The sequence below is a fragment of the Meles meles genome, chromosome 6 (assembly GCF_922984935.1).
Source record: "Meles meles chromosome 6, mMelMel3.1 paternal haplotype, whole genome shotgun sequence".
Taxonomy (NCBI): domain Eukaryota; kingdom Metazoa; phylum Chordata; class Mammalia; order Carnivora; family Mustelidae; genus Meles; species Meles meles.
In genome coordinates, this window is record NC_060071.1 from 90,219,752 (window position 1) to 90,240,220 (window position 20,469).

General features: G+C 40.1%; 1 protein-coding gene across 2 annotated transcripts in view; it reads right to left on the minus strand.

Annotated features, from left to right (window-relative positions):
- The window catches only part of SLC25A21 (solute carrier family 25 member 21), a 506,059-nt gene that overhangs the window by 179,622 nt on the left and 305,968 nt on the right, over nt 1–20,469 (minus strand). For both annotated transcript variants that reach the window (XM_046010194.1, XM_046010195.1), the window contains exon 2: nt 9,297–9,345. In XM_046010194.1, coding sequence (XP_045866150.1) covers nt 9,297–9,345 — 49 coding nt within the window. The remainder of the gene's footprint in view (nt 1–9,296; nt 9,346–20,469) is intronic.

The following is a 20,469-nucleotide window of genomic DNA, read 5'->3' on the forward strand; positions in this document are numbered from 1 at the left end:
CTAGTTTTAAGGTCACCCTTAGGTTATATTCACCTTTTAATTAAATCATTATGCAAATGTGGGGCCTTTTAAAGTCTGTCAGGCACTCAATGGCAACGATGAATTTGATCTGTAATAAAGCACTTAGGTGGGAGCAAATGGCATTTTACTTTACTTTTAAAGGCTTACAAATTTGAGAGAGAGAGAAAGCATAAGTCGGAGGGGCATAGGGATAAGGAGAGAGAATCTCAAGCAGACTCTGTGCTCATCGTGGAGCCAGATGCAGGGCTTGACCCCATGACGCTGAGATCAGGACCTGAGCTGAAACCAACAGTTGGACTCTTAACCAGGTACACTAACCGACATCCTGCAAATGGCATTTTAAAGCACATATTTATCCACTTATGTATTTACAGCAGTTCTATGATGTAATAAGCAGAGCACAGTTAATTTTCACTTCTATCCTTCCCAAATACATTGTCTATCTTGTCGCCATTTTTTATTTGATTATTTTAATAAATAAAAGCTTTAATGATGACTGCACGGAGAAGAATGACAACCAATGCAGAGTTGCCGTGTGCTCACTGCCTAGTACTTTCTTGCTTTCAGTAACTACAAAAAAAAAGACGTTTCAGTTCAATAAAACAAATCCCAAAGAAACCCTAGTATGGTCATGCAACCTCAAAAGCAAAGTTGGAGTTACTTATACTCACATGTGTTCAGGTCACATTCACATGTGACCGTTTCTTACCATTATATGTTGCCATTGATTGATTTAGCTACAATGACAAAGTCCCAATAAAAATATAGTTTGTAAAAATGTGGTTCTACTCCTTGCTCACTTTACCTCAGACACATTCTCTCCATGGTTAGAAATAAGCCATGACAGTGGTCTAGCCCTGAATTTCTACGGATGATGAGAAATCAGGCATAACCATGGTCTAACCCTGAATGTGATCTTAATGTTTCATACCACGGACAAATCGTTAACATATGGAAATAACCCCACTCAACTGCTCTGTTAATTTTTTTTAATCTTATAGACTCTCCCGCTTCCCCTCTATACTCCATCGTAACTTCTCCCACTGCTCTCATCCCGTTTTGAAAGGATTCCTCTCTTCTTTGTTTAAAAGGATCTATTGGGGAAAAACATTCTTCGTTCCTTGTTCCCACCCTGCTGTTCTGTTGGCCCAGTGGCTGCTCAATGTTCCTTCCTCAGCCTCTAAATTAAGTGTTCATTTTCAAGTTCACGGCTGGCCCCCTTCTCCCCCCATAAAGGGAAGCTGTGGGTCCTCCTCCCCAGCTCTTAGCCCTTCGCTCTCTACTGGGCTCCCCACAAAGCAGCCTCTCTCCACAGCCGTCCTCAGATTTCTCTTTTAATAAAGTCTGTGGTGGGCTAATGCCTCTAAATCATTTTTACCCATCACTGCCGTTTACCTTCCCTCCCTAACAACCAATGCTCACTCCTCGCCCATCTTCTGGCATTGATTTTTGCCTCTGTCACCTCACTCAGTAAGACATTATATGCTTTTCCTGGCTGTAGATTATACTCTCCCTTAGCACTCTCACAGAGTGCAGAGTGAGCTCTGCGAGGGAAGCTCTGTCCTTCCAATTCCACTCATTACAAACAAACAAACAAACAAACAAAGCAGTTTACATAAAAGAAACCAAGGAGAACCAAGTGTTTAACACACATACAGAGAGAGAGAGAGAGAGGCAGAGAGAGAAAGAAATCTTTACATGAAGACTCTTTACAGAAGAGCCTATGAGGGTATTTAGCAATGTTTCGCAAAGGCTGACCCAGCGAGCAGTCTGGGCTCCTTGCTTAAGATTCACCCAGGAGGGTGTTAAACATAAATGTCGGTAGCCAACCCCCACCCCCAGGAGTCTGGCATTCAGCAGGTCTGGGAGGTGGGAGCCACCAACAGAGAGTGTAAATCAATCTCAAAAACTTGAGTAAAAGCCCATAAGCACATATTACAGCGTGTGGATGCCAAGTTTTCAACCCATGTGAGTCTTTAGAATTCACACAGTGATTAATATGTTTGGAGAGAAGTATGATAAGACTTTTTAGTGCAAGTCAAGTCCTGATGGGAGGGAGGATGAAAGGCGAGGTATGTACCGGCCTGTCCACTCACCAGCAACCTCTAACTGTGTCTCTGTAAGGAGATGTGAAGATGCCCCTCCCCTTCTCGCCTTCCCCCGCACCCCCCCCAGAAAAAGTGCCTTGCAGCTCTTTGACAGGACACGCTTTTGAAAGATCAGTCCTTACAGGATCGGTAATTTATTTAGTTTGCACCTGATTTATGCCTCATTCGAAAATGAAACAAAATAAAAATGATTAAAAATGACTGGGGGTGAAACAGGGGGTGAAATTACTGAGCACGTCAGTAATTCTCTCTTCCCGAAGCACAACGAACCAGGTCCCTTCCCGGGAATGAAAGTGTGAAAGGGATATAAGCAAACCCCCCTCGGACTGTGAAGGGGATAAATCTTCGGGGCTTCTAATTGCCACTTTCCACACATAGGTACAAATGCGTACGCAGTAAAATTCCCTTCCGCCTAGGGCCCTGCTCATTTGCAACCATCCTCCCATTCTAAGGGAGACTTTTCTTACTAAGGAACCACAGGGCCACCTCTCTTTCCCCTTAAAGCATTCCTTTCCCATTGCATTCTAGGCCTGTGCTGTCTAATCCAAGAACCACAGGCACATGTGGCTATGGAGCATTCGAGATGTAATGGACTCGTCGGTGTTGCTGTGTGCTCCAAGTGTAAAACAGGCACCAGATTTCAAGGACTGAGTATTTCCAAAAAGAATCTAAACCTCTCACTAATAATTTTTATATTGATTAACATGTAGCGATGGCAGTGTTTTGGACATATGAGGTTGAACTGAATATATTGTTAAAATGAATTTTACCTGTTTCTTTCCACTTTTTAAAATGTGGCTATTAGAAAATTTAAAATATCTATGTATTGTTCATTTAATTTTGTTTAGCTGGCACTGTCCTAGATGAAGTCCAGTGGTTTGCTTTCCATCTCAAAGCTTGTCACACCTGCTCTCTGGGCATCTTCAGTGCCTGTGCTGGTTCAATCCGTCCTGCTTACCTTTTGGCACCCCTGCTGGAAACCCTCTCCCCTCACTCTGCCCTAACCCAGGCTCTGGAACTCCACTGCAAGCTTGAGATGTTTCTGCCTACCATCCTATCAAGTAATTTTTCCTCTTTCATTTCAAAAGATTCTCACTTCCCACCTCTTTAATGAAAGCTACATTAATCTGCATTAATTTAATGCATCGGCATTCGCTGGGCACCACGTGGAGGCTGGGCACTTGGCTAGTTGTGGTGTGCAGCCCTAAACAATGTCACCACGGAGCCCTAAAATGATATGTGGAATGACGTCAACAGAAACACATAGATGAAACTGATGCTCTCCTGCCCTCAGACCCATAAGGACTATCTACTTGCAAACACCATTCCGAGAAAAGATTTAAATGTAGTGCTCACATAACACAAGTCTTCCGGCTGAGAAACTTGAAACTGCCTGATTCCGTATTAAAAATTTCCCCTCTCCCACACTTTTTATTCTCCCTTGCATGTTTCCCCGACTGCCTTACAAACTCCATTTGTCTCTGCAGTCCCCTTTCCTTTGCTGACATAGTATAAAGCACCATGTAAGCATATGTATATATAAACACCATTGACGTATATACCCTCATTTATTTCTCATGGTGATGTAGACGCCATTACTGTTCCTATTTAAAGCTTGGGAAACTTAGGCACAGGGAAGTTTAGTAACTTACCTGATGTTACGCCGATAACAACTGAAGAAGCAGGATTTGAATCCAGGCTGCCTAACCCTACAGCCGGAGTTCTTAACCTGGAGGATAACTCCAGGTTATCCTGTCTCAGAGAGCGCACACAAATGCCAAAGCCCATGTAAGCGTGAAGTGCCGGGGCCACCTGGCGCCAAGTAAGAGAAGCACCCAACCCTCAAATGAAGCCTTAAGGAAAAGGAAAGCTGAAGGGAGAGAGGAAGAGAGAGAGAATATGAGAGAGATATGAGATATGACTGATTATTTTATTTGAATCCCTGGAGTCCAAAACCAGAAACTACCTTCGGTCTTCCTGGTTATACAAGTGCATAGAGCCTTTTGTGATTTGTAGTTACTTGTTCTTAACCAGAGCATCCTTTGTCTAGAAACTATAAAAGAACTACAAGAGAGTGTATATGCATGTTTCTAGGAAGAATCTCAAAGGAGAACCTGATTCTACATGACTGCCACGTATATAGCATCTTAGCTAAACCTCCTCTGCTATAATAAGGTGGGGACATTTGCAAGACGGTTGGCATGTGGCTAGCCTATGCTTACATGAGGTCTATTCCTGGAGCTACACTTATGTGAGGCAGAATACACTATTTCTTAGAGAAAGGCAAGTGCCACAGTGCCTAAAATCTTTTCATAAAAAATTAATCAATTATAACTTCTAATCATCTTCTAAAATGCAGAGTAAGTGCATATTAACCTTGCTAAATTGAAAATGCATGCTTGAAACATAAGCGTCCGGCAGTGAATGAATGGGTAAAGAAAATGTGGTATGTATATGTGTGTGTACATACATATATGTGTATATATTTTGTATATACATACATATATATATATATACATACACATACACACACACACACACACACACACAATATACACTATCCACAATGGATATTATGCAGTCATAAAGAGAAGGAAATACTACCATTTGCAACAACATGGATGGGCCCTTGAGGGCATTATGCTAAGTGAAATCAGTCAGACAGAAAAACAACTACCATATGATCTCACTTACGTGGGAAATCTGGGGAAAAAAGAAACAGAAAGAAAAAAGAAGAAATTTATAGATAAAAAGAACAGACTGGTGGTTGCCAGAGCCTGGGGGTGGGGGGTGAGTGAAATGCATAAAGGGGGTCAAAAGGTACAAACTTCAAGTTATAAAATAAATAAGTCTTGGGGATATAATGCAGAGCATAGCTATATAGTTAATAATACTATATTGCATATCTGAATGTTGCTAAGAGAATAAATCTTGAAAGTCCTTATCACAGGAAAAAAAATGTGTAACTATGTATGGTGTCAGATGTTAACTTATTAACTTATTGTGGAAATCATTTTGTGATATATAAAAATATTGAATTATTGGGATGCCTGGGTGGCTCAGTTGGTTAAGCGGCTATCTTTGGCTCAGGGCATGACCCCAGGGTCCTGGAATCAAGTCCTGCATTGGATACCTTACTCAGCGGGGAGCCTGCTTCTCTCTCTGCTTCTGCCTGCCACTCTGCTTGCTTGTGTTCTCTCTCTCTCTCTGACAAATAAATTTTTTAAAAATCTTAAAAAAGTACCGAGTTATTATGTTGTACACCTACCACCAACATAAAAAAAAATAAAGAAAAGAAAATGCATGCTTATGTCAGCTCTTTCTCCAAATCTCACTAAAATGACAGCTTTTCAGTCCTGGTTCTCTTTGTCTTCAGACACATTTCTAGTTCCCCCCTTGTCCTGCTCTGCTTTATGCTGCAGAAAATCTGCCCTCTGCTAGGCTGGGTTTCTTGGCTTCCATAGCTCAGCAAATAGAAGCATTGGTAGGATGGGAATGCAAGCTGGTGCAACCACTCTGGAAAACAGCATGGAGGTTCCTCAAAATGTTGAAAATAGAACTACCCTATGACCCAGCAATTGCACTACTGGGTATTTACCCTAAAGATACAAACATAGTGATCCGAAGGGGCACATGTACCCGAATGTTTATAGCAGCAATGTCTACAATAGCCAGACTATGGAAAGAACCTAGATGTCCATCAACAGATGAATGGATAAAGAAGATGTGGTATATATACACAATGGAATACTATGCAGCCATCAAAAGAAATGAAATCTTGCCATTTGCGACGACGTGGATGGAACTAGAGCGTATCATGCTTAGTGAAATAAGTCAATCGGAGAAAGACAACTATCATATGATCTCCCTGATATGAGGACATGGAGAAGCAACATGGGGGGGGGTAGGGAGATAGGAGAAGAATAAATGAAACAAGATGGGATTGGGAGGGAGACAAACCATAAATGACTCTTAATCTCACAAAACAAACTGTGGGTTGCTGGGGGGAGGTGGGATTGGGAGAGGGGGAGCGGGCTATGGACATTGGGGAGGGGAGGCGAACCATAAGAGACTATGGACTCTGAAAATCAACCTGAGGGTTTTGAAGGGTCAGGGGTGGGAGGTTGGGGCAACCTGAGGGTTTTGAAGGGTCAAGGGTGGGAGGTGGGGGGAACAGGTGGTGGGTAATGGGGAGGGCACGTTTTGCATGGAGCACTGGGTGTTGTGCAAAAAGAATGAATACTGTTACGCTGAAAAAAATAAATAAAATGGAAAAAAAAAAAAAGAAGCATTGGTAGGAGACTGAAGATTGGGGAGAAAGGAGAAAGTGGGGGATTTTTCTCCCTCCTTGTAAGCCTCAGGCAGTGAACAGGCAATGGCCGGGGTTCCAGTACCACTATACAGATCTACTACGGTTCTAGCTTCTACCAGGTAACCTTGACCCTTGCTCTCAGGTCACCACCACCTCCCTCTGCCCTCAGCCTGGGGTAACAGAACTGATCATTACAAAGTTAAAAAAGAGAGAAAGATTTACAAAGTTAAAAAAGAAAGAAAGAAATCCCTGTAAAGTATGACTTTGGAAATGCATTTTTAGAATCTGTTCTCTTTCATTCAACAAAGGAAAGAATCAGGCACAAATAGAACCCCCCAAAAAATGACTAAACGCTAAGAAGTAAACACTTATTTTGCTATATACTTCAGCACATGAGATATTGTTGAAAATAACCCATTTCCATACTCAGATTCATTCACTGTCCTACCCTTCAAGTAATCATATCCAGGGAGAGGCAAAAATAGCTCACAAAGAAACTGTGAAGGAAGTGAGGTTTGGTCAGGTGTATGGCGCCCCCCCAACTTTGACAATGCCGGCAAGAGTTTAGAATCCAGGGCCCTTGATGTCATTAAGGAAAGTGACCTGCTAAAATGACTAATGTTACAAGGTTTCTTATATTATCTTTTATAGTTTACAGTTTATCTTATTTAGAAATACAGTTCTCTCCTGTCCAATATGATAATGAAGAGATTTCAGCATCTAGTCTGTCTTGTCCATTCCCTTTCACCTGTGTGTTCATACCCAGTGATAAATACTCGTAATCTTCGCACATTCTACTTCTGTTGCAAAGTCAATTGCACATTATTTTGGACTTTCAGTTTACTCTATGTTGTAAGTCTTATTCAATATGCTTTTTATTGTTATGCAGGTCAAACATAATCCCATATCCAATTCCCTTCTTCTTTAGGGCATCTGGAAGAATTATATTCTTCCCGCGCTCCTCTCTCCACTGAAGTTAGACAAGAGCATATGACTAATTCCAATCAATGAATGCCATTTTCTTGAAAATATCCACATAACTAAGAAAATATAAAGCCTCAGTAACTTGGCACATCCATTCTAAGAAATATTCTATTCAAATCCAGCACCACGAAATAATACAGTTTTTGAAATTTATATTAACTCATCAAAAATTTATACTAACTCATCTGTCCTTTGAGGACAGAGCTTGCTTGGAACCCGAAGACACTAAATACTTAACAAGTGAATAAATGAATGATTGACCGAATGAATGAGTAACTGTAATTTCAGTATCTAATTTTATTTAAATCATTCTTACTTTTCGTGTATACTCACTTGAAGACTTTAGAATTTAGAAAATGACCCTTAAGAAAGACAATTTATTCCTCAGTGAGGCTAGCAATAATATTCTGGCTTTTCAAAGTTAGCATGGAATCTAAGAAGGAAATGCCAGTGAGTTTTGCTTTTTGTTTTTGAACCTATACAAAGATGATCCAGAGAGTACATGCAATTTTACATTTGAAAGTAATTTACAGTTTTCTTTCTCTGTGTGGGTTTGGTGATTTGAGGCTGTTTTGGACTAAACATTTGTGTCTCCCCAAATTCATATATTGGAGCCCTCACCCCAGTGTGATAGTATTTGGGGGTGGGGCCTTGGGGGATGTAATTAAGTTTAGATGATGTCATGAGGTTAGATGAGGTGGAGCCCCAGTGATGGGATTAGTACTCTTATAAGTAGAGGGAGATACAGCAGAGCTGCCTCTCTCCCTCATGTGAAGATACAATAAGAAGGTGGCTGTTCATAAGTCAGGTAGCAGGCCCTCACCAAGAACCAAACTGACCAGCACTTTGATCCTTGACTTCCCAGCCTCCAGAACTATAATCAATGTCCGTTGCTTAAGCTACCCAGTCTATAGTATTTTGTTACAGTTGCCTGAGCTGACTAAGACAGGGGCCAACTTCTCATCTCCTCTAGCTCTTTTGGAAATGTAATATTATTTGCGTGATACAGCCACTTTCCCTTGCTTTCAGCATCCAGCTTAAGATTCTACTGCCTCTTTAGGCAAATTCAGTAACACGTCCATTCAATGATAAGCCTGACGCTTTAAGCATTTTCTAACTGGTTGTTCCACTGCCACTGTTGCAAGGCACTATTTGCTATGGAGCGCCAACCTAGGTATGCTGCTCCTGGGTTTTACACAATGCAAACAAATGGAAACTTTGACTCAACTCTAACAGCTTCTAATTTTAGAAAATAGAGAGTTCAGTAATTCAGCCACAGATTTAGCTTTTTAAAAAATGCTCGAGATCATATTAAAACCCACATGATTTTTTTTTCACTTGGTAAATAGATTTAAAACATTGCCCTGATTTGTGTCTTCCTGCAAGAGCAAATGCATTTTCCTAGAAACACGGCATTTTGCACTGCCAAACAGTTGTAGGAATAAATTCTTTAAGCCCCGTTTGAAGAGTTTACTTGAAATTTTGGAGTCTCACACCAAAATGCTGAATACTAAATAACAATCTGTTACATTCAATGCCAAATGAAAGTCTGCTGTCATAATTCACTAAAGTTTAGTTCTTGCGTCATTTTGATAAATTTACTTCGCTTACCAACTTAGCCACAAATCATAACTTATGGTTGTCGTGTGAAGGCTATAAAATATCATATACCTTCAGATGACCTCTATCCAAAAATGCTTTTCCCTTTTCACATTTTATCTGTCAAATAGGGTTTTCTTTAAGAAGTAAATATAAATGCCATTATTGGGAGAAGCTACCGGCCTAGGACAAGTTCTAGCATTTAGTGTTCTGACAGATCTAAATTTGGATATCAGCCAAAGTCAATAAAACTTGTTCATGCAGAACCTTACCTGGTTTTCACCACATCGAGGGGGTGCATCAGGCAAATTTCTACAAGACCTGAAAGATGATAAAGAAAAGTCCAATAAACACTTATGTAAACACTGGTTCTTGTTTCCTTGACCCCCATTGATTTCTCAAGTATAAAGATTCAAATGAAAACTTGGGGCTTTGGAAATGACAGCTCATAGTTAGAGACTAGTAGCAAAAGACATACTCTCCATGGGCATGGAGGTGAGGCTGTAGGGGAAAAGAAAATGAAAAGGGATCAGATGTCCAAAATTCTAATCACGTAGACAGGAATGACTGTGTACCCTTCCAGTCGGATAGATAAATACATGTCAAAGGAAAGGAGGAAAGAAGGGAGAGAAGCTCTCAGCACCCCCACCACGGCCTCTCATGACAAATCGCAGCCTCAGTGTTTGAAGGCCTGAAATAAAGATAATGAGGTCTGTTATCTCAAGAGGTAGTTGTGAGGATCCCACACACATTTAATACATTAATAGCCTAATAGAGAATGTGTATTGAGTGCTCATTGCATGCTGAACAGTATTTTAAGCAGTACTTAGATTATTTCATTTAATCTTCACAAGATCTTATTGTGATAGGAGGTATTATTATCCCCATTTTACAGATGAGATCACCAGGGCACACAAGGTTAAATAATTTGTCTAAGATCTCACAGCTAAGAAGTACATAGTAGCCCCATAAAGCCCATGATCTCAACTGTTGCACACAGAGAAAGAATTTCTATACCTTTTTGCAAATCATTTGTGAAGCCCTCTCTCTTGTTGTCTGAGCAGAGAAGATTGCTCAGTTACAAACTACTGGCACGTAACAACAGTAGCAGTAAAAGTAGTTTTATGTACTAGGGTAGTACAAATGATTACAGCATATTTTAGTCTTGCAGTAGTCATAGTCATAGTAGTTACCTTACTTTCAGCCCCTACACAGTGATGGTCATTTAACACGTCATCATTAGTATGCACAGCCACTAGGCAAGGTCAGTATTTTTTTTTTTTTAAGATTTTATTTATTTGAGAGAGAGACAGTGAGAGAGCATGAGAGGGGAGAAGGTCAGAGGGAGAAGCAGGCTCCCTGCGCAGTTGGGAGCCGGATGCGGGGACTTAATCCCAGGACTCCAGGATCACGACCTGAGTGGTGAAGGCAGTTGCTTAACCAACCCAGCCACCCAGGCACCTGGTAAGTATGTATTTTAAAAAAATTTTTTTTTATTTGTTTATTTGAGAGAGAGACAGAGCACATAAGCAGAGGAAGCTGCAGGCAGGGGGAGAAGCAGGCTCCCTGCTGAGCATGGAGCGTGAGTCCCAGTTGAGAACCCTGGGATCGTGACCTGAGCCCAAGGCAGATGCTTAACTAACTGAGCCACCTAGGCGACCCCAGGCAAGTATGTATTATCATCATCTTTACTTGAAGATAGGCAAACAGAGGTTGATAGTGTTTGTTGATTTGCCCAAAAGCCATAGTATTTGTGGATAGTTTCTTTTTTTTTAAATTTTTTAAATTTTTTACTGTTTTTATCATTTTTATTATGTTATGTTAATCACCATACAGTACATCATTAGTTTTTGATGTAGTGTTCCAAGGGCAGATCATTTACCACTCTTTCCATTTGCAAACTAACTCAATTTGAGCTTAGCTGTGACTTAGTTCCCCTCTCCCATTCCACACTTACACATATGAGTGTCTTTTACAGCCCCATACTGGTAAGGTCCAGGAAGCACAAAGGTCCTATACCTACCTGAAATCCTGATTTCCTTCTGTAGAAGTTTAGGGAATTCTTCCTGCTTAAGCCTGCTATACAGTTTACAAAGCCTTACGTATTGACCCGAAACAACTGTCTTACTTTGACTAAAACTAACAGGATCCAGTATTAACGTCTGTGCCACAGGTTTCCCAGCAGGAATGCTCCTTAGTTGTTGGTAACCAAAGCACTGACCCAATCAGAGTCTCATTGCCTAGAGATGGGAAGAGGAAGGCGTTGGGTGGGTGGGGTTGGGGGTGGGTGGGGGGCAACAGAATCGCTAGGCACAACCAAGAGCCTCTGGCAGTGCTCTAACTTCAGGAATAAGACTTCATGGGTGGGTTTCTTCCTTGAAACCCGTAAAGTCTCAATGCACTTCCTCTTGCTTTAAAACACACATTCCCCTTGAAGTAAGATTCTTAACCAGATGCTTTCAGGATATGATAATTTACCCCTGGGGGCATCAGTTCTTTATCTGTAAAGTGAAAAGGTAAATGGTCTATAGAACCTTAAGGTCTCATATTCTATATGTAATTATTCTTGAATTATATATATAAAAATACATGTGTACTTATATATATTATTTATTTATTTATTGGAGAGGGAGAGAGAGAGAGAGAGAAGAGAGCAGGAGCAGAGGACAAAGGGAGAGGGAGAGAGAGACTCTTAAGCAGGCTCTACACTCAGTGGGCTTTGATCTCAAAACCCTGAAATCATGACCTGTGCTGAAATCAAGAGTCAGACACTTACCTAACTGAGCCAACTAGGCACTATAAGTAAGTTTTACTTATAGTTCTAACTTAAACTTTATTATATTAGCTAGAAGAGGATAAAGCTCTAATCCCATAAATAGGATTTACCCTGGAAACTCAGACTTGTAAAATACCTTCTTACCAAGCACTGCAAGAAACATCTATCAAGTGTACTTCTTTTAAAAACTTATTTATTTATTTGAGAGAGAGTGAGTGTGAGTGAGGGGAAGGGCAGAGGGAGAGGGAGGGAAGCAGACTCTCTGAGCATGGAGCTGCAAGTGGGGCTCGATCCCACAACCCTGAGATCATAACCTGAGCCAAAAGCAAGAGTTGGCCACTTAAGTGACTGAGCCACCCAGGCTCCCCTATTAAGTGCACTTATGTGCATCTCATGAACATAAAGGAATAAGACACTCAGCATCAGTTTGCCAAAGGAGTACGCAGTTTCTTCACTGATGTGGCATTAGAGTACAAAGAAAATATTAAACACCAAATAGCCCCAGTTGGTGTATCTCTTAAGAAGTTTACCAAAAGAGCCAACAATTCCAACAATTTATTAAAAGTAATAACAGAATTCGGGGGCGCCTGGGTGGCTCAGTGGGTTAAAGCCTCTGCCATCGGCTCAGGTCATGGTTCCAGGGTCCTGGGATCGAGCCCCGTGTTGGACTCTCTGCTCCACAGGGAGCCTGCTTCCTCCTCTCTCTCTCTGCCTGCCTCTCTGCCTACTTGTGGTCTCTCTCTGTCAAATAAATAAATAAAACCTTTTTTTAAAAAAAAGGTAATAACAGAATTCAAAGAATCTGTTCATATTTACATATACGTATTTGCAAAATTATTCTACTTTCCTTTTTGCTAATAGGCATTTCCAGTAGTAAGTAGATACTACATTAGATTGGTACAGTTTTCGGATTACTTAAAATTATTTTCTAACCTCTAGAATGCCCTGAAACATTCATTTTGTCCATTTTATCCAACAAACTTACACTGGTTTCTGGTGTTGAGAATGGAGTATAGTGAGGGGAACAGATGCATAAGAACAATAATTCATGGGAGGAGGTGCAATGTTCAGAGTTTATGGGGTTCAGAGCTGGGGTTGGCTGAAGTGGGGAAAAGGGCCTCAAGGCTGAAAGAGGACAGAATAAATATCAGGCATGGAGGGGACACTGCACACAAAGAGAAGGAAATAAGAAAGAACATGATGAACATTGCAGTAGCTGAGGGTTAAGGGCAGGACACAGCAAGAGATGAGGCTCTAAATGTATGTATATATATAGGTCATGGTCAGATTCAGGCTCAGGCACTTGTAATTCATCCCATTGGCCATGAGGAGCCAGTAAAAGATATTTTTAAAAAAATAACTTCTTGGTTGTTTTTTCTTTCTTTCTTTCTTTTTTTAAGATTTTTATTTACTTATTTGACAGACAAGTAGGCAGAGAGGCAGGCAGAGACAGAGGAGGAAGCAGGCTCCGCGCCGAGCAGAGAGCCCGATGCAGGGCTCGATCCCAGCACCCTGGGATCATGACCTGAGCTGAAGGCAGAGGCTTTAACCCACTGAACCACCCAGGCGCCCCTTGGTTGCTTTTTCTTATTCAATAATGTAATAAGCATTCCATCTTCATTGAAGACATTCTGAAAGATTTTAAGCAGAAGTGAGATATTAGCCTCTGTTAACGCGATCTCTCAAGAATTAGTAAAATGTCCAGTAATCCTCCCACTGCTCTCAATTACACAGTCACATGTAAACCTGTGAGCACTGAGGCTCCAACCCTTACCCTTTGGTTACCAGAAAAAGCCTCACCTCTCATCATGACAGCATAGATGGCCTGATGTCCCATGTACCTCTAAGTCTGAACGAGTCAATGCCCATCTATGAAACTACCTGCTAAAAGATAACTTGGCCAATAGGAAAGTACAACTTAAATTGCCAAATATAATGTGTTTAGTCCAGAATCCCATAGTTATTCATTCTTTGTTGCTTTTAACCAAAACAAATAATTTTGTAGAATTCAAGTTAGCAGCATCTTTCTGCATCAGAAGCAGAAAGAATAGATACCTTGGAAATGATACAGAGGTTTTATTTTCAATCAGAGTTCAGAGTTAAATCCAGATCGACTCAGGGTGAGAATGGCTGCTTGTTGTCCTCTACTGGGTATCTAAGGTCTATGAGACTCTGATGGTGATGATGATGATGATGGTGATGATGATGGTGATGATAATTACTATTTTTTGCTTTAAACCATGTTTGTTTATTTATTTTGTGATTCTTTAAGTTCAATTTAGTGAACATAAACTCCATTATTAGTTTCACGGGGTAGAATTTAGTGATTCTTCAGTTGCATATAACACCTAGTGCTCATTACATCAAGTGCCTTCTTAAAGCCCACCACCCAATTATCCCTTTCCTCCTCCCACCTCCCTTCCAGCAAACTTCTATTTCCTAGAGTTCAGCATCTCTTATGGTTTGCCTCCTTCTCTATTTTCATCTTATTTTTCCTTCCTTTCCCCTGTGTTCATTTGTTATGTTTCTTAAATTCCACATATGAGTGAAATCATATGGTATTAGTCTTTCTCTGACTGACTTGTTTCCATTGGCATAGAACCCTCTAGTTCTTTCCACATTGATGCAAATGGCAAAAGTTCATTCTTTTTGATGGCTCAGTAGTATTCACATATATATATATATATATATATATGCATATATGTGTGTGTGTGTATATATATATATATACATGATCATACATAATCGCATCTTCTCTATCCATTCGTCAATGGACATCTGGGCTCTTTCCATATTTTGGCTATTCTGGACATTGTTGCTATAAACATTGGGGTGCATATGCCCCTTCAAATCACTATGTTTGTATCCTTTGGATAAATACATAGTAGAGCAATTGCTGGGTCATAGGGTAGCTCTATTTTCAACCTTTTCAGGAACCTCTATACTGTTTTCCAGAGTGGCTGCACCAGTTTGCATTCTTACCAACAGTGGAAGAGGGTTCCCCCTTCTCCACATCCTCACTAACATCTGTCATTTCCTGACTTGTTAATTTTCACCATTCTGATCGGTGTGAGGTGGTATCTCATTGTGGTTTTGATTTGTATTTCCCGGATGCTGAGTGGTATGGAGCATTTTTTCATGTGTCTGTTGGCCATTTGTATGTCTTGTTTGGAGAAAGGTCTGCTCCTGTCTTCTGCTCATTTTCTGACTGGATTATTTGTGATTTGGGCGTAGAGTCTGATAAGTTCTTTATAGATTTTGGAAGCTAGCTCCTTATCTGATATGTCATATGCAAATATCTTCTATCATTCTGTCAGTTGTCTTTTTGTTTTGTTGACTATTTCCTTTGCTGTGCAAAAGCTTTTTATCTTGATGAAGTCACAATAGTTGATTTTTGCTTTTGTTTTTCTTCCCTTTGGAGATGCATCTAGCTGGAAGTTGCTGTGGCCAGTGTCAAAGAGGTTGCTGCCTGTCTAAGATTTTGATGGATTACTGTCTTACATTTAGGTCTTTCCTTCACTTGAGTCTATTTTTGTGTATGGTATAAGAAAGTGGTCCAGTTTCATTCTTCTGCATGTGGCTGTCCAATTTTCCCAACACCATTTGTTGAAGAGACTTTTTCCCATTGGACATTCCTTCCTGCTTTGTTGAAGATTAGTTGACCATAGCATTGAGGGTCCATTTCTGGGCTCTCTATTCTGTTCCATTGATCTATGCCAGTGTTTGTGCCAGTACCATACTGTCTTGATGATTACAGCTTTGTAATAGACTTTGAAGTCTGGAATTGTGATGCCACTAGCTTTGGCTTTCTTTTTCAGTTCCTTCGGTTATTTGGGGTTTTTTCTTGGTTCCATACCAATTTAAGGATTATTTGTTCCAGCTCTATGGAAAATGCTGATGATATATTTTTTTTATTTTTATTTTTTTTTAATAAACATATAATGTATTTTTATCCCCAGGGGTACAGGTCTGTGAATAGCCAGGTTTACACATTTCACAGCACTCACCATAGCACATACCCTCCCCAATGTCCATAACCGCCTCCCCCTCTCCCAACCCAACCTCCCCCCAGCAACCCCCAGTTTGTTTTGTGAGATTAAGAGTCATTTATGGTTTGTCTCCCTCCCAATCCCATCTTGTTTCATTTATTCTTCTCCTATCCCCCTAACCCCCCATGTTGCATCTCCACTTCCTCGTATCAGGGAGAGCATATGATAGTTGTCTTTCTCTGATTGACTTATTTCACTAAGCATGATCCCCTCTAGTTCCATCCACGTCGTCGCCAATGGCAAGATTTCATTTCTTCTGATGGCTGCATAGTATTCCATTGTGTATATATACCACTTCTTATTTATCCATTCATCTGTTGATGGACATCTAGGTTCTTTCCATAGTTTGGCTATTGTAGACATTGCTGCTATAAACATTCGGGTACACGTGCCCCTTCGGATCACTACGTTTGTATCTTTAGGGTAAATACCCAGTAGTGCAATTGCTGGGTCATACGGTAGTTCTATTTTCAACATTTTGAGGAACCTCCATGCTGTTTTCCAGAGTGGTTGCACCAGTTTGCATTCTCACCAACACTGTAGGAGGGTTCCCCTTTCTCCGCATCCTTGCCAGCATCTCTCATTTCCTGACTTGTTAATTTTAGCCATTCTGACTGGTGTGAGGTGGTATCTCATTGTGGTTTTGATTTGTATTTCCCTGATGCCGAGTGATGTGGAGCACTTTTTTATATGTCTGTTGGTCATCTGGATGTCTTCTTTGCAGAAATGTCTGTTCATGTCCTCTGCCCATTTCTTCATTGGATTGTTTGTTCTTTGGGTGTTGAGTTTGCTAAGTTCCTTATAGATTTTGGATACTAGCCCTTTATCTGATATGTCATTTGCAAATATCTTCTCCCATTCTGTCAGTTGTCTTTTGGTTTTGTTAACTGTTTCCTTTGCTGTGCAAAAGCTTTTGATCTTGATGAATTCCCAATAGTTCATTTTTGCCTTTGCTTCCCTTGCCTTTGCCGATGTTCCTAGGAAGATGTTGCTGCGGCTGAAGTCGAAGAGGTTGCTGCCTGTGTTCTCCTCAAGGATTTGGATGGATTCCTTTCTCACATTGAGGTCCTTCATCCATTTTGAGTCTATTTTCGTGTATGGTGTAAGGAAGTGGTCCAATTTCATTTTTCTGCATGTGGCTATCCAATTTTCCCAGCACCATTTATTGAAGAGACTGTCTTTTTTCCATTGGACATTCTTTCCTGCTTTGTCAAAGATTAGTTGACCATAGAGTTGAGGGTCTATTTCTGGGCTCTCTATTCTGTTCCATTGATCTATGTGTCTGTTTTTGTGCCAGTACCATGCTGTCTTGATGATGAAAGCTTTGTAATAGAGCTTGAAGTCCAGAATTGTGATGCCACCAACTTTGGCTTTCTTTTTCAATATTCCTTTTGCTATTCAAGGTCTTTTCTGGTTCCACATAAATTTTAGGATTATTTGTTCCATTTCTTTGAAAAAAATGGATGGTATTTTGATAGGGATTGCATTAAATGTGTAGATTGCTTTAGGTAGCATAGACATTTTCACAATATTTATTCTTCCAATCCAGGAGCATGGAACATTTTTCCATTTCTTTATGTCTTCCTCAATTTCTTTCATGAGTACTTTATAGTTTTCTGCATATAGATTCTTAGCCTCTTTGGTTAGGTTTATTCCTAGGTATCTTAAAGTTTTGGGTGCAATTGTAAATGGGACTGACTCCTTAATTTCTCTTTCTTCTGTCTTGTTGTTGGTGTACAGAAATGCAACTGATTTCTGTGCATTGATTTTATATCCTGACACTTTACTGAATTCCTGTACAAGTTCTAGCAGTTTTGGAGTGGAGTCTTTTGGATTTTCCACATACAGTATCATATCATCTGCGAAGAGTGATAGTTTGACTTCTTCTTTGCCGATTTGGATGCCTTTAATTTCTTTTTGTTGTCTGATTGCTGAGGCTAGGACTTCTAGTACTATGTTGAATAGCAGTGGTGATAATGGACATCCCTGTCGTGTTCCTGACCTTAACAGAAAAGCTTTCAGTTTTTCTCCATTGAGAATGATATTTGCAATGGGTTTTTCATAAATGGCTCTGATAATATTGAGGTATGTGCCCTCTATCCCTACACTTTGAAGAGTTTTGATCAGGAAGGGATGCTGTACTTTGTCAAATGCTTTTTCAGCATCTATTGAGAGTATCATATGGTTCTTGTTCTTTCTTTTATTAATGTGTTGTATCTCATTCATTGATTTGCGGATGTTGAACCAAGCCTGCAGCCCTGGAATAAATCCCACTTGATCGTGGTGAATAATCCTTTTAATGTACTGTTGAATCCTATTGGCTAGTATTTTGGTGAGCATTTTTGCATCTGTGTTCATCAAGGATATTGGTCTGTAGTTCTCTTTTTTGGTGGGATCCTTGTCTGGTTTTGGGATCAAGGTGATGCTGGCCTCATAAAATGAGTTTGGAAGTTTTCCTTCCATTTCTATTTTTTGGAACAGTTTCAGGAGAATAGGAATTAGTTCTTCTTAAATGTTTGGTAGAATTCCCCTGGGAAGCCATCTGGCCCTGGGCTTTTGTTTCTTTGGAGATTTTTGATGATTGTTTCAATCTCCTTACTGGTTAAGGGTCTGTTCAGGTTTTCTATTTCTTCCTGGTTCAGTTGTGGTAGTTTATATGTCTCTAGGAATGCATCCATTTCTTCCAGATTGTCAAATCTGTTGGTGTAGAGTTGCTCATAGTATGTTCTTATAATTGTCTGTATTTCTTTGGTGTTAGTTGTGATCTCCTCTTTCATTAATGATTTTATTTATTTGGGTCCTTTCTCTTTTCTTTTTGCTAAGTCTGGCCAGGGGGTTATCAGTCTTATTAATTCTTTCAAAGAACCAGCTCCTAGTTTCGTTGATTTGTTCTATTGTTTGTTTGTTTTTTTTTTTTTTTTGGTTTCTATTTCATTGATTTCTGCTCTGATCTTTATTATTTCTCTACTCCTGCTGGGTTTAGGGTTTCTTTCTTGTTCTTTCTCCAGCTCCTTTAGGTGTAGGGTTAGGTTGTGTACTTGAGACCTTTCTTGTTTCTTGAGAAAGGCTTGTACTGCTATATATTTTCCTCTCAGGATTGCCTTTGCTGTGTCCCACAGATTTTGAACCGTGTGTTTTCATTATCATTTGTTTCCATGAATTTTCTCAATTCTTCTTTAATTTCCTGGTTGACCCATTCATTCTTTAGAAGGATGCTGTTTAGTCACCATGTATTTGGGTTCTTTCCAAATTTCCTCTTGTGATTGAGTTCTAGCTTCAGAGCATTGTGGTCTGAAAATATGCAGGGAATGATCCCAATCTTTTGCTACCGGTTGAGACCTGATTTGTGACCCAGGATGTAATCTATTCTGGAGAATGTTCCATGTGCACTAGAGAAGAATGTGTATTCTGTTGCTTTGGGATGAAATGTTCTGAATATATCTGTGATGTCCATCTGGTCCAGTGTGTCATTTAAGGCCTTTATTTCCTTGTTGATCTTTTACTTGGATGATCTGTCCATTTCAGTGAGGGGAGTGTTAAAGTCCCCTTCTATTATTGTATTATTATTGATGTGTTTCTTTGATTATGTTATTAATTGGTTTATATAGTTGGCTGCTCCCACGTTAGGGGCATAGATATTTAAAATTGTTAGATCTTCTTGTTGGACAGACCCTTTGAGTAGGATATAGTGTCCTTCCTCATCTCTTATTATAGTCTTTGGCTTAAAATCTAATTGATCTGATATAAGGATTGCCACCCCAGCTTTCTTCTGATGCCCATTAGCATGGTAAATTGTTTTCTACACCCTCACTTTAAATATGGAGGTGTCTTTGCGTCTAAAATGAGTTTCTTGCAGGCAACATATTGATGGGTTTTGTTTTTTTATCCATTCTGATACCCTGTGTCTTTTGATTGGGGCATTTAGCCCATTAACATTCAGGGTACTATTGAGAGATATGAATTTAGTGCAATTATTAGCCTGTAAGGTGACTGTTACTGTATATTGTCTGTACCTTTCTGATCTACTATTTTTAGGCTCTCTCTTTGCTTAGAGGACCCCTTTCAATATTTTCTGTAGAGCTGGTTTGGTGTTTGCAAATTCTTTCAGTTTTTGTTTGTCCTGGAAGCTTTTTATCTCTCCTTCTATTTTCAATGATAGCCTAGCTGGATAGAGTATTCTTGGCTGCATGTTTTTCTCATTTAGTGCTCTGAATATATCATGCCAGCTCTTTCTGGCCTGCCAGGTCTCTGTGGATAAGTCTGCTGCCAATCTTAATATTTTTACCATTGTATGTTACAGACTTCTTTTCCCGGGCTGCTTTCAGGATTTTCTCTTTGTCACTAAGAATTGTAAATTTTACTATTAGGTGACGGGGTGTGGACCTATTCTTGTTGACTTTGAGGGGGGTTCTCTGCACCTCCTGGATTTTGATGCTTTTTCCCTTTGCCATATTAGGGAAATTTTCTCCAATAATTCTCTCCAATAGACCTTCTGCTCCCCTCTCTCTTTCTTCTTCTTCTGGAATCCCAATTATTCTAATGTTGTTTCGTCTTGTGGTGTCACTTATCTCTCGAATTCTCCCCTCGTGGTCCAGTAGCTGTTTGTCCCTCTTTTGCTCG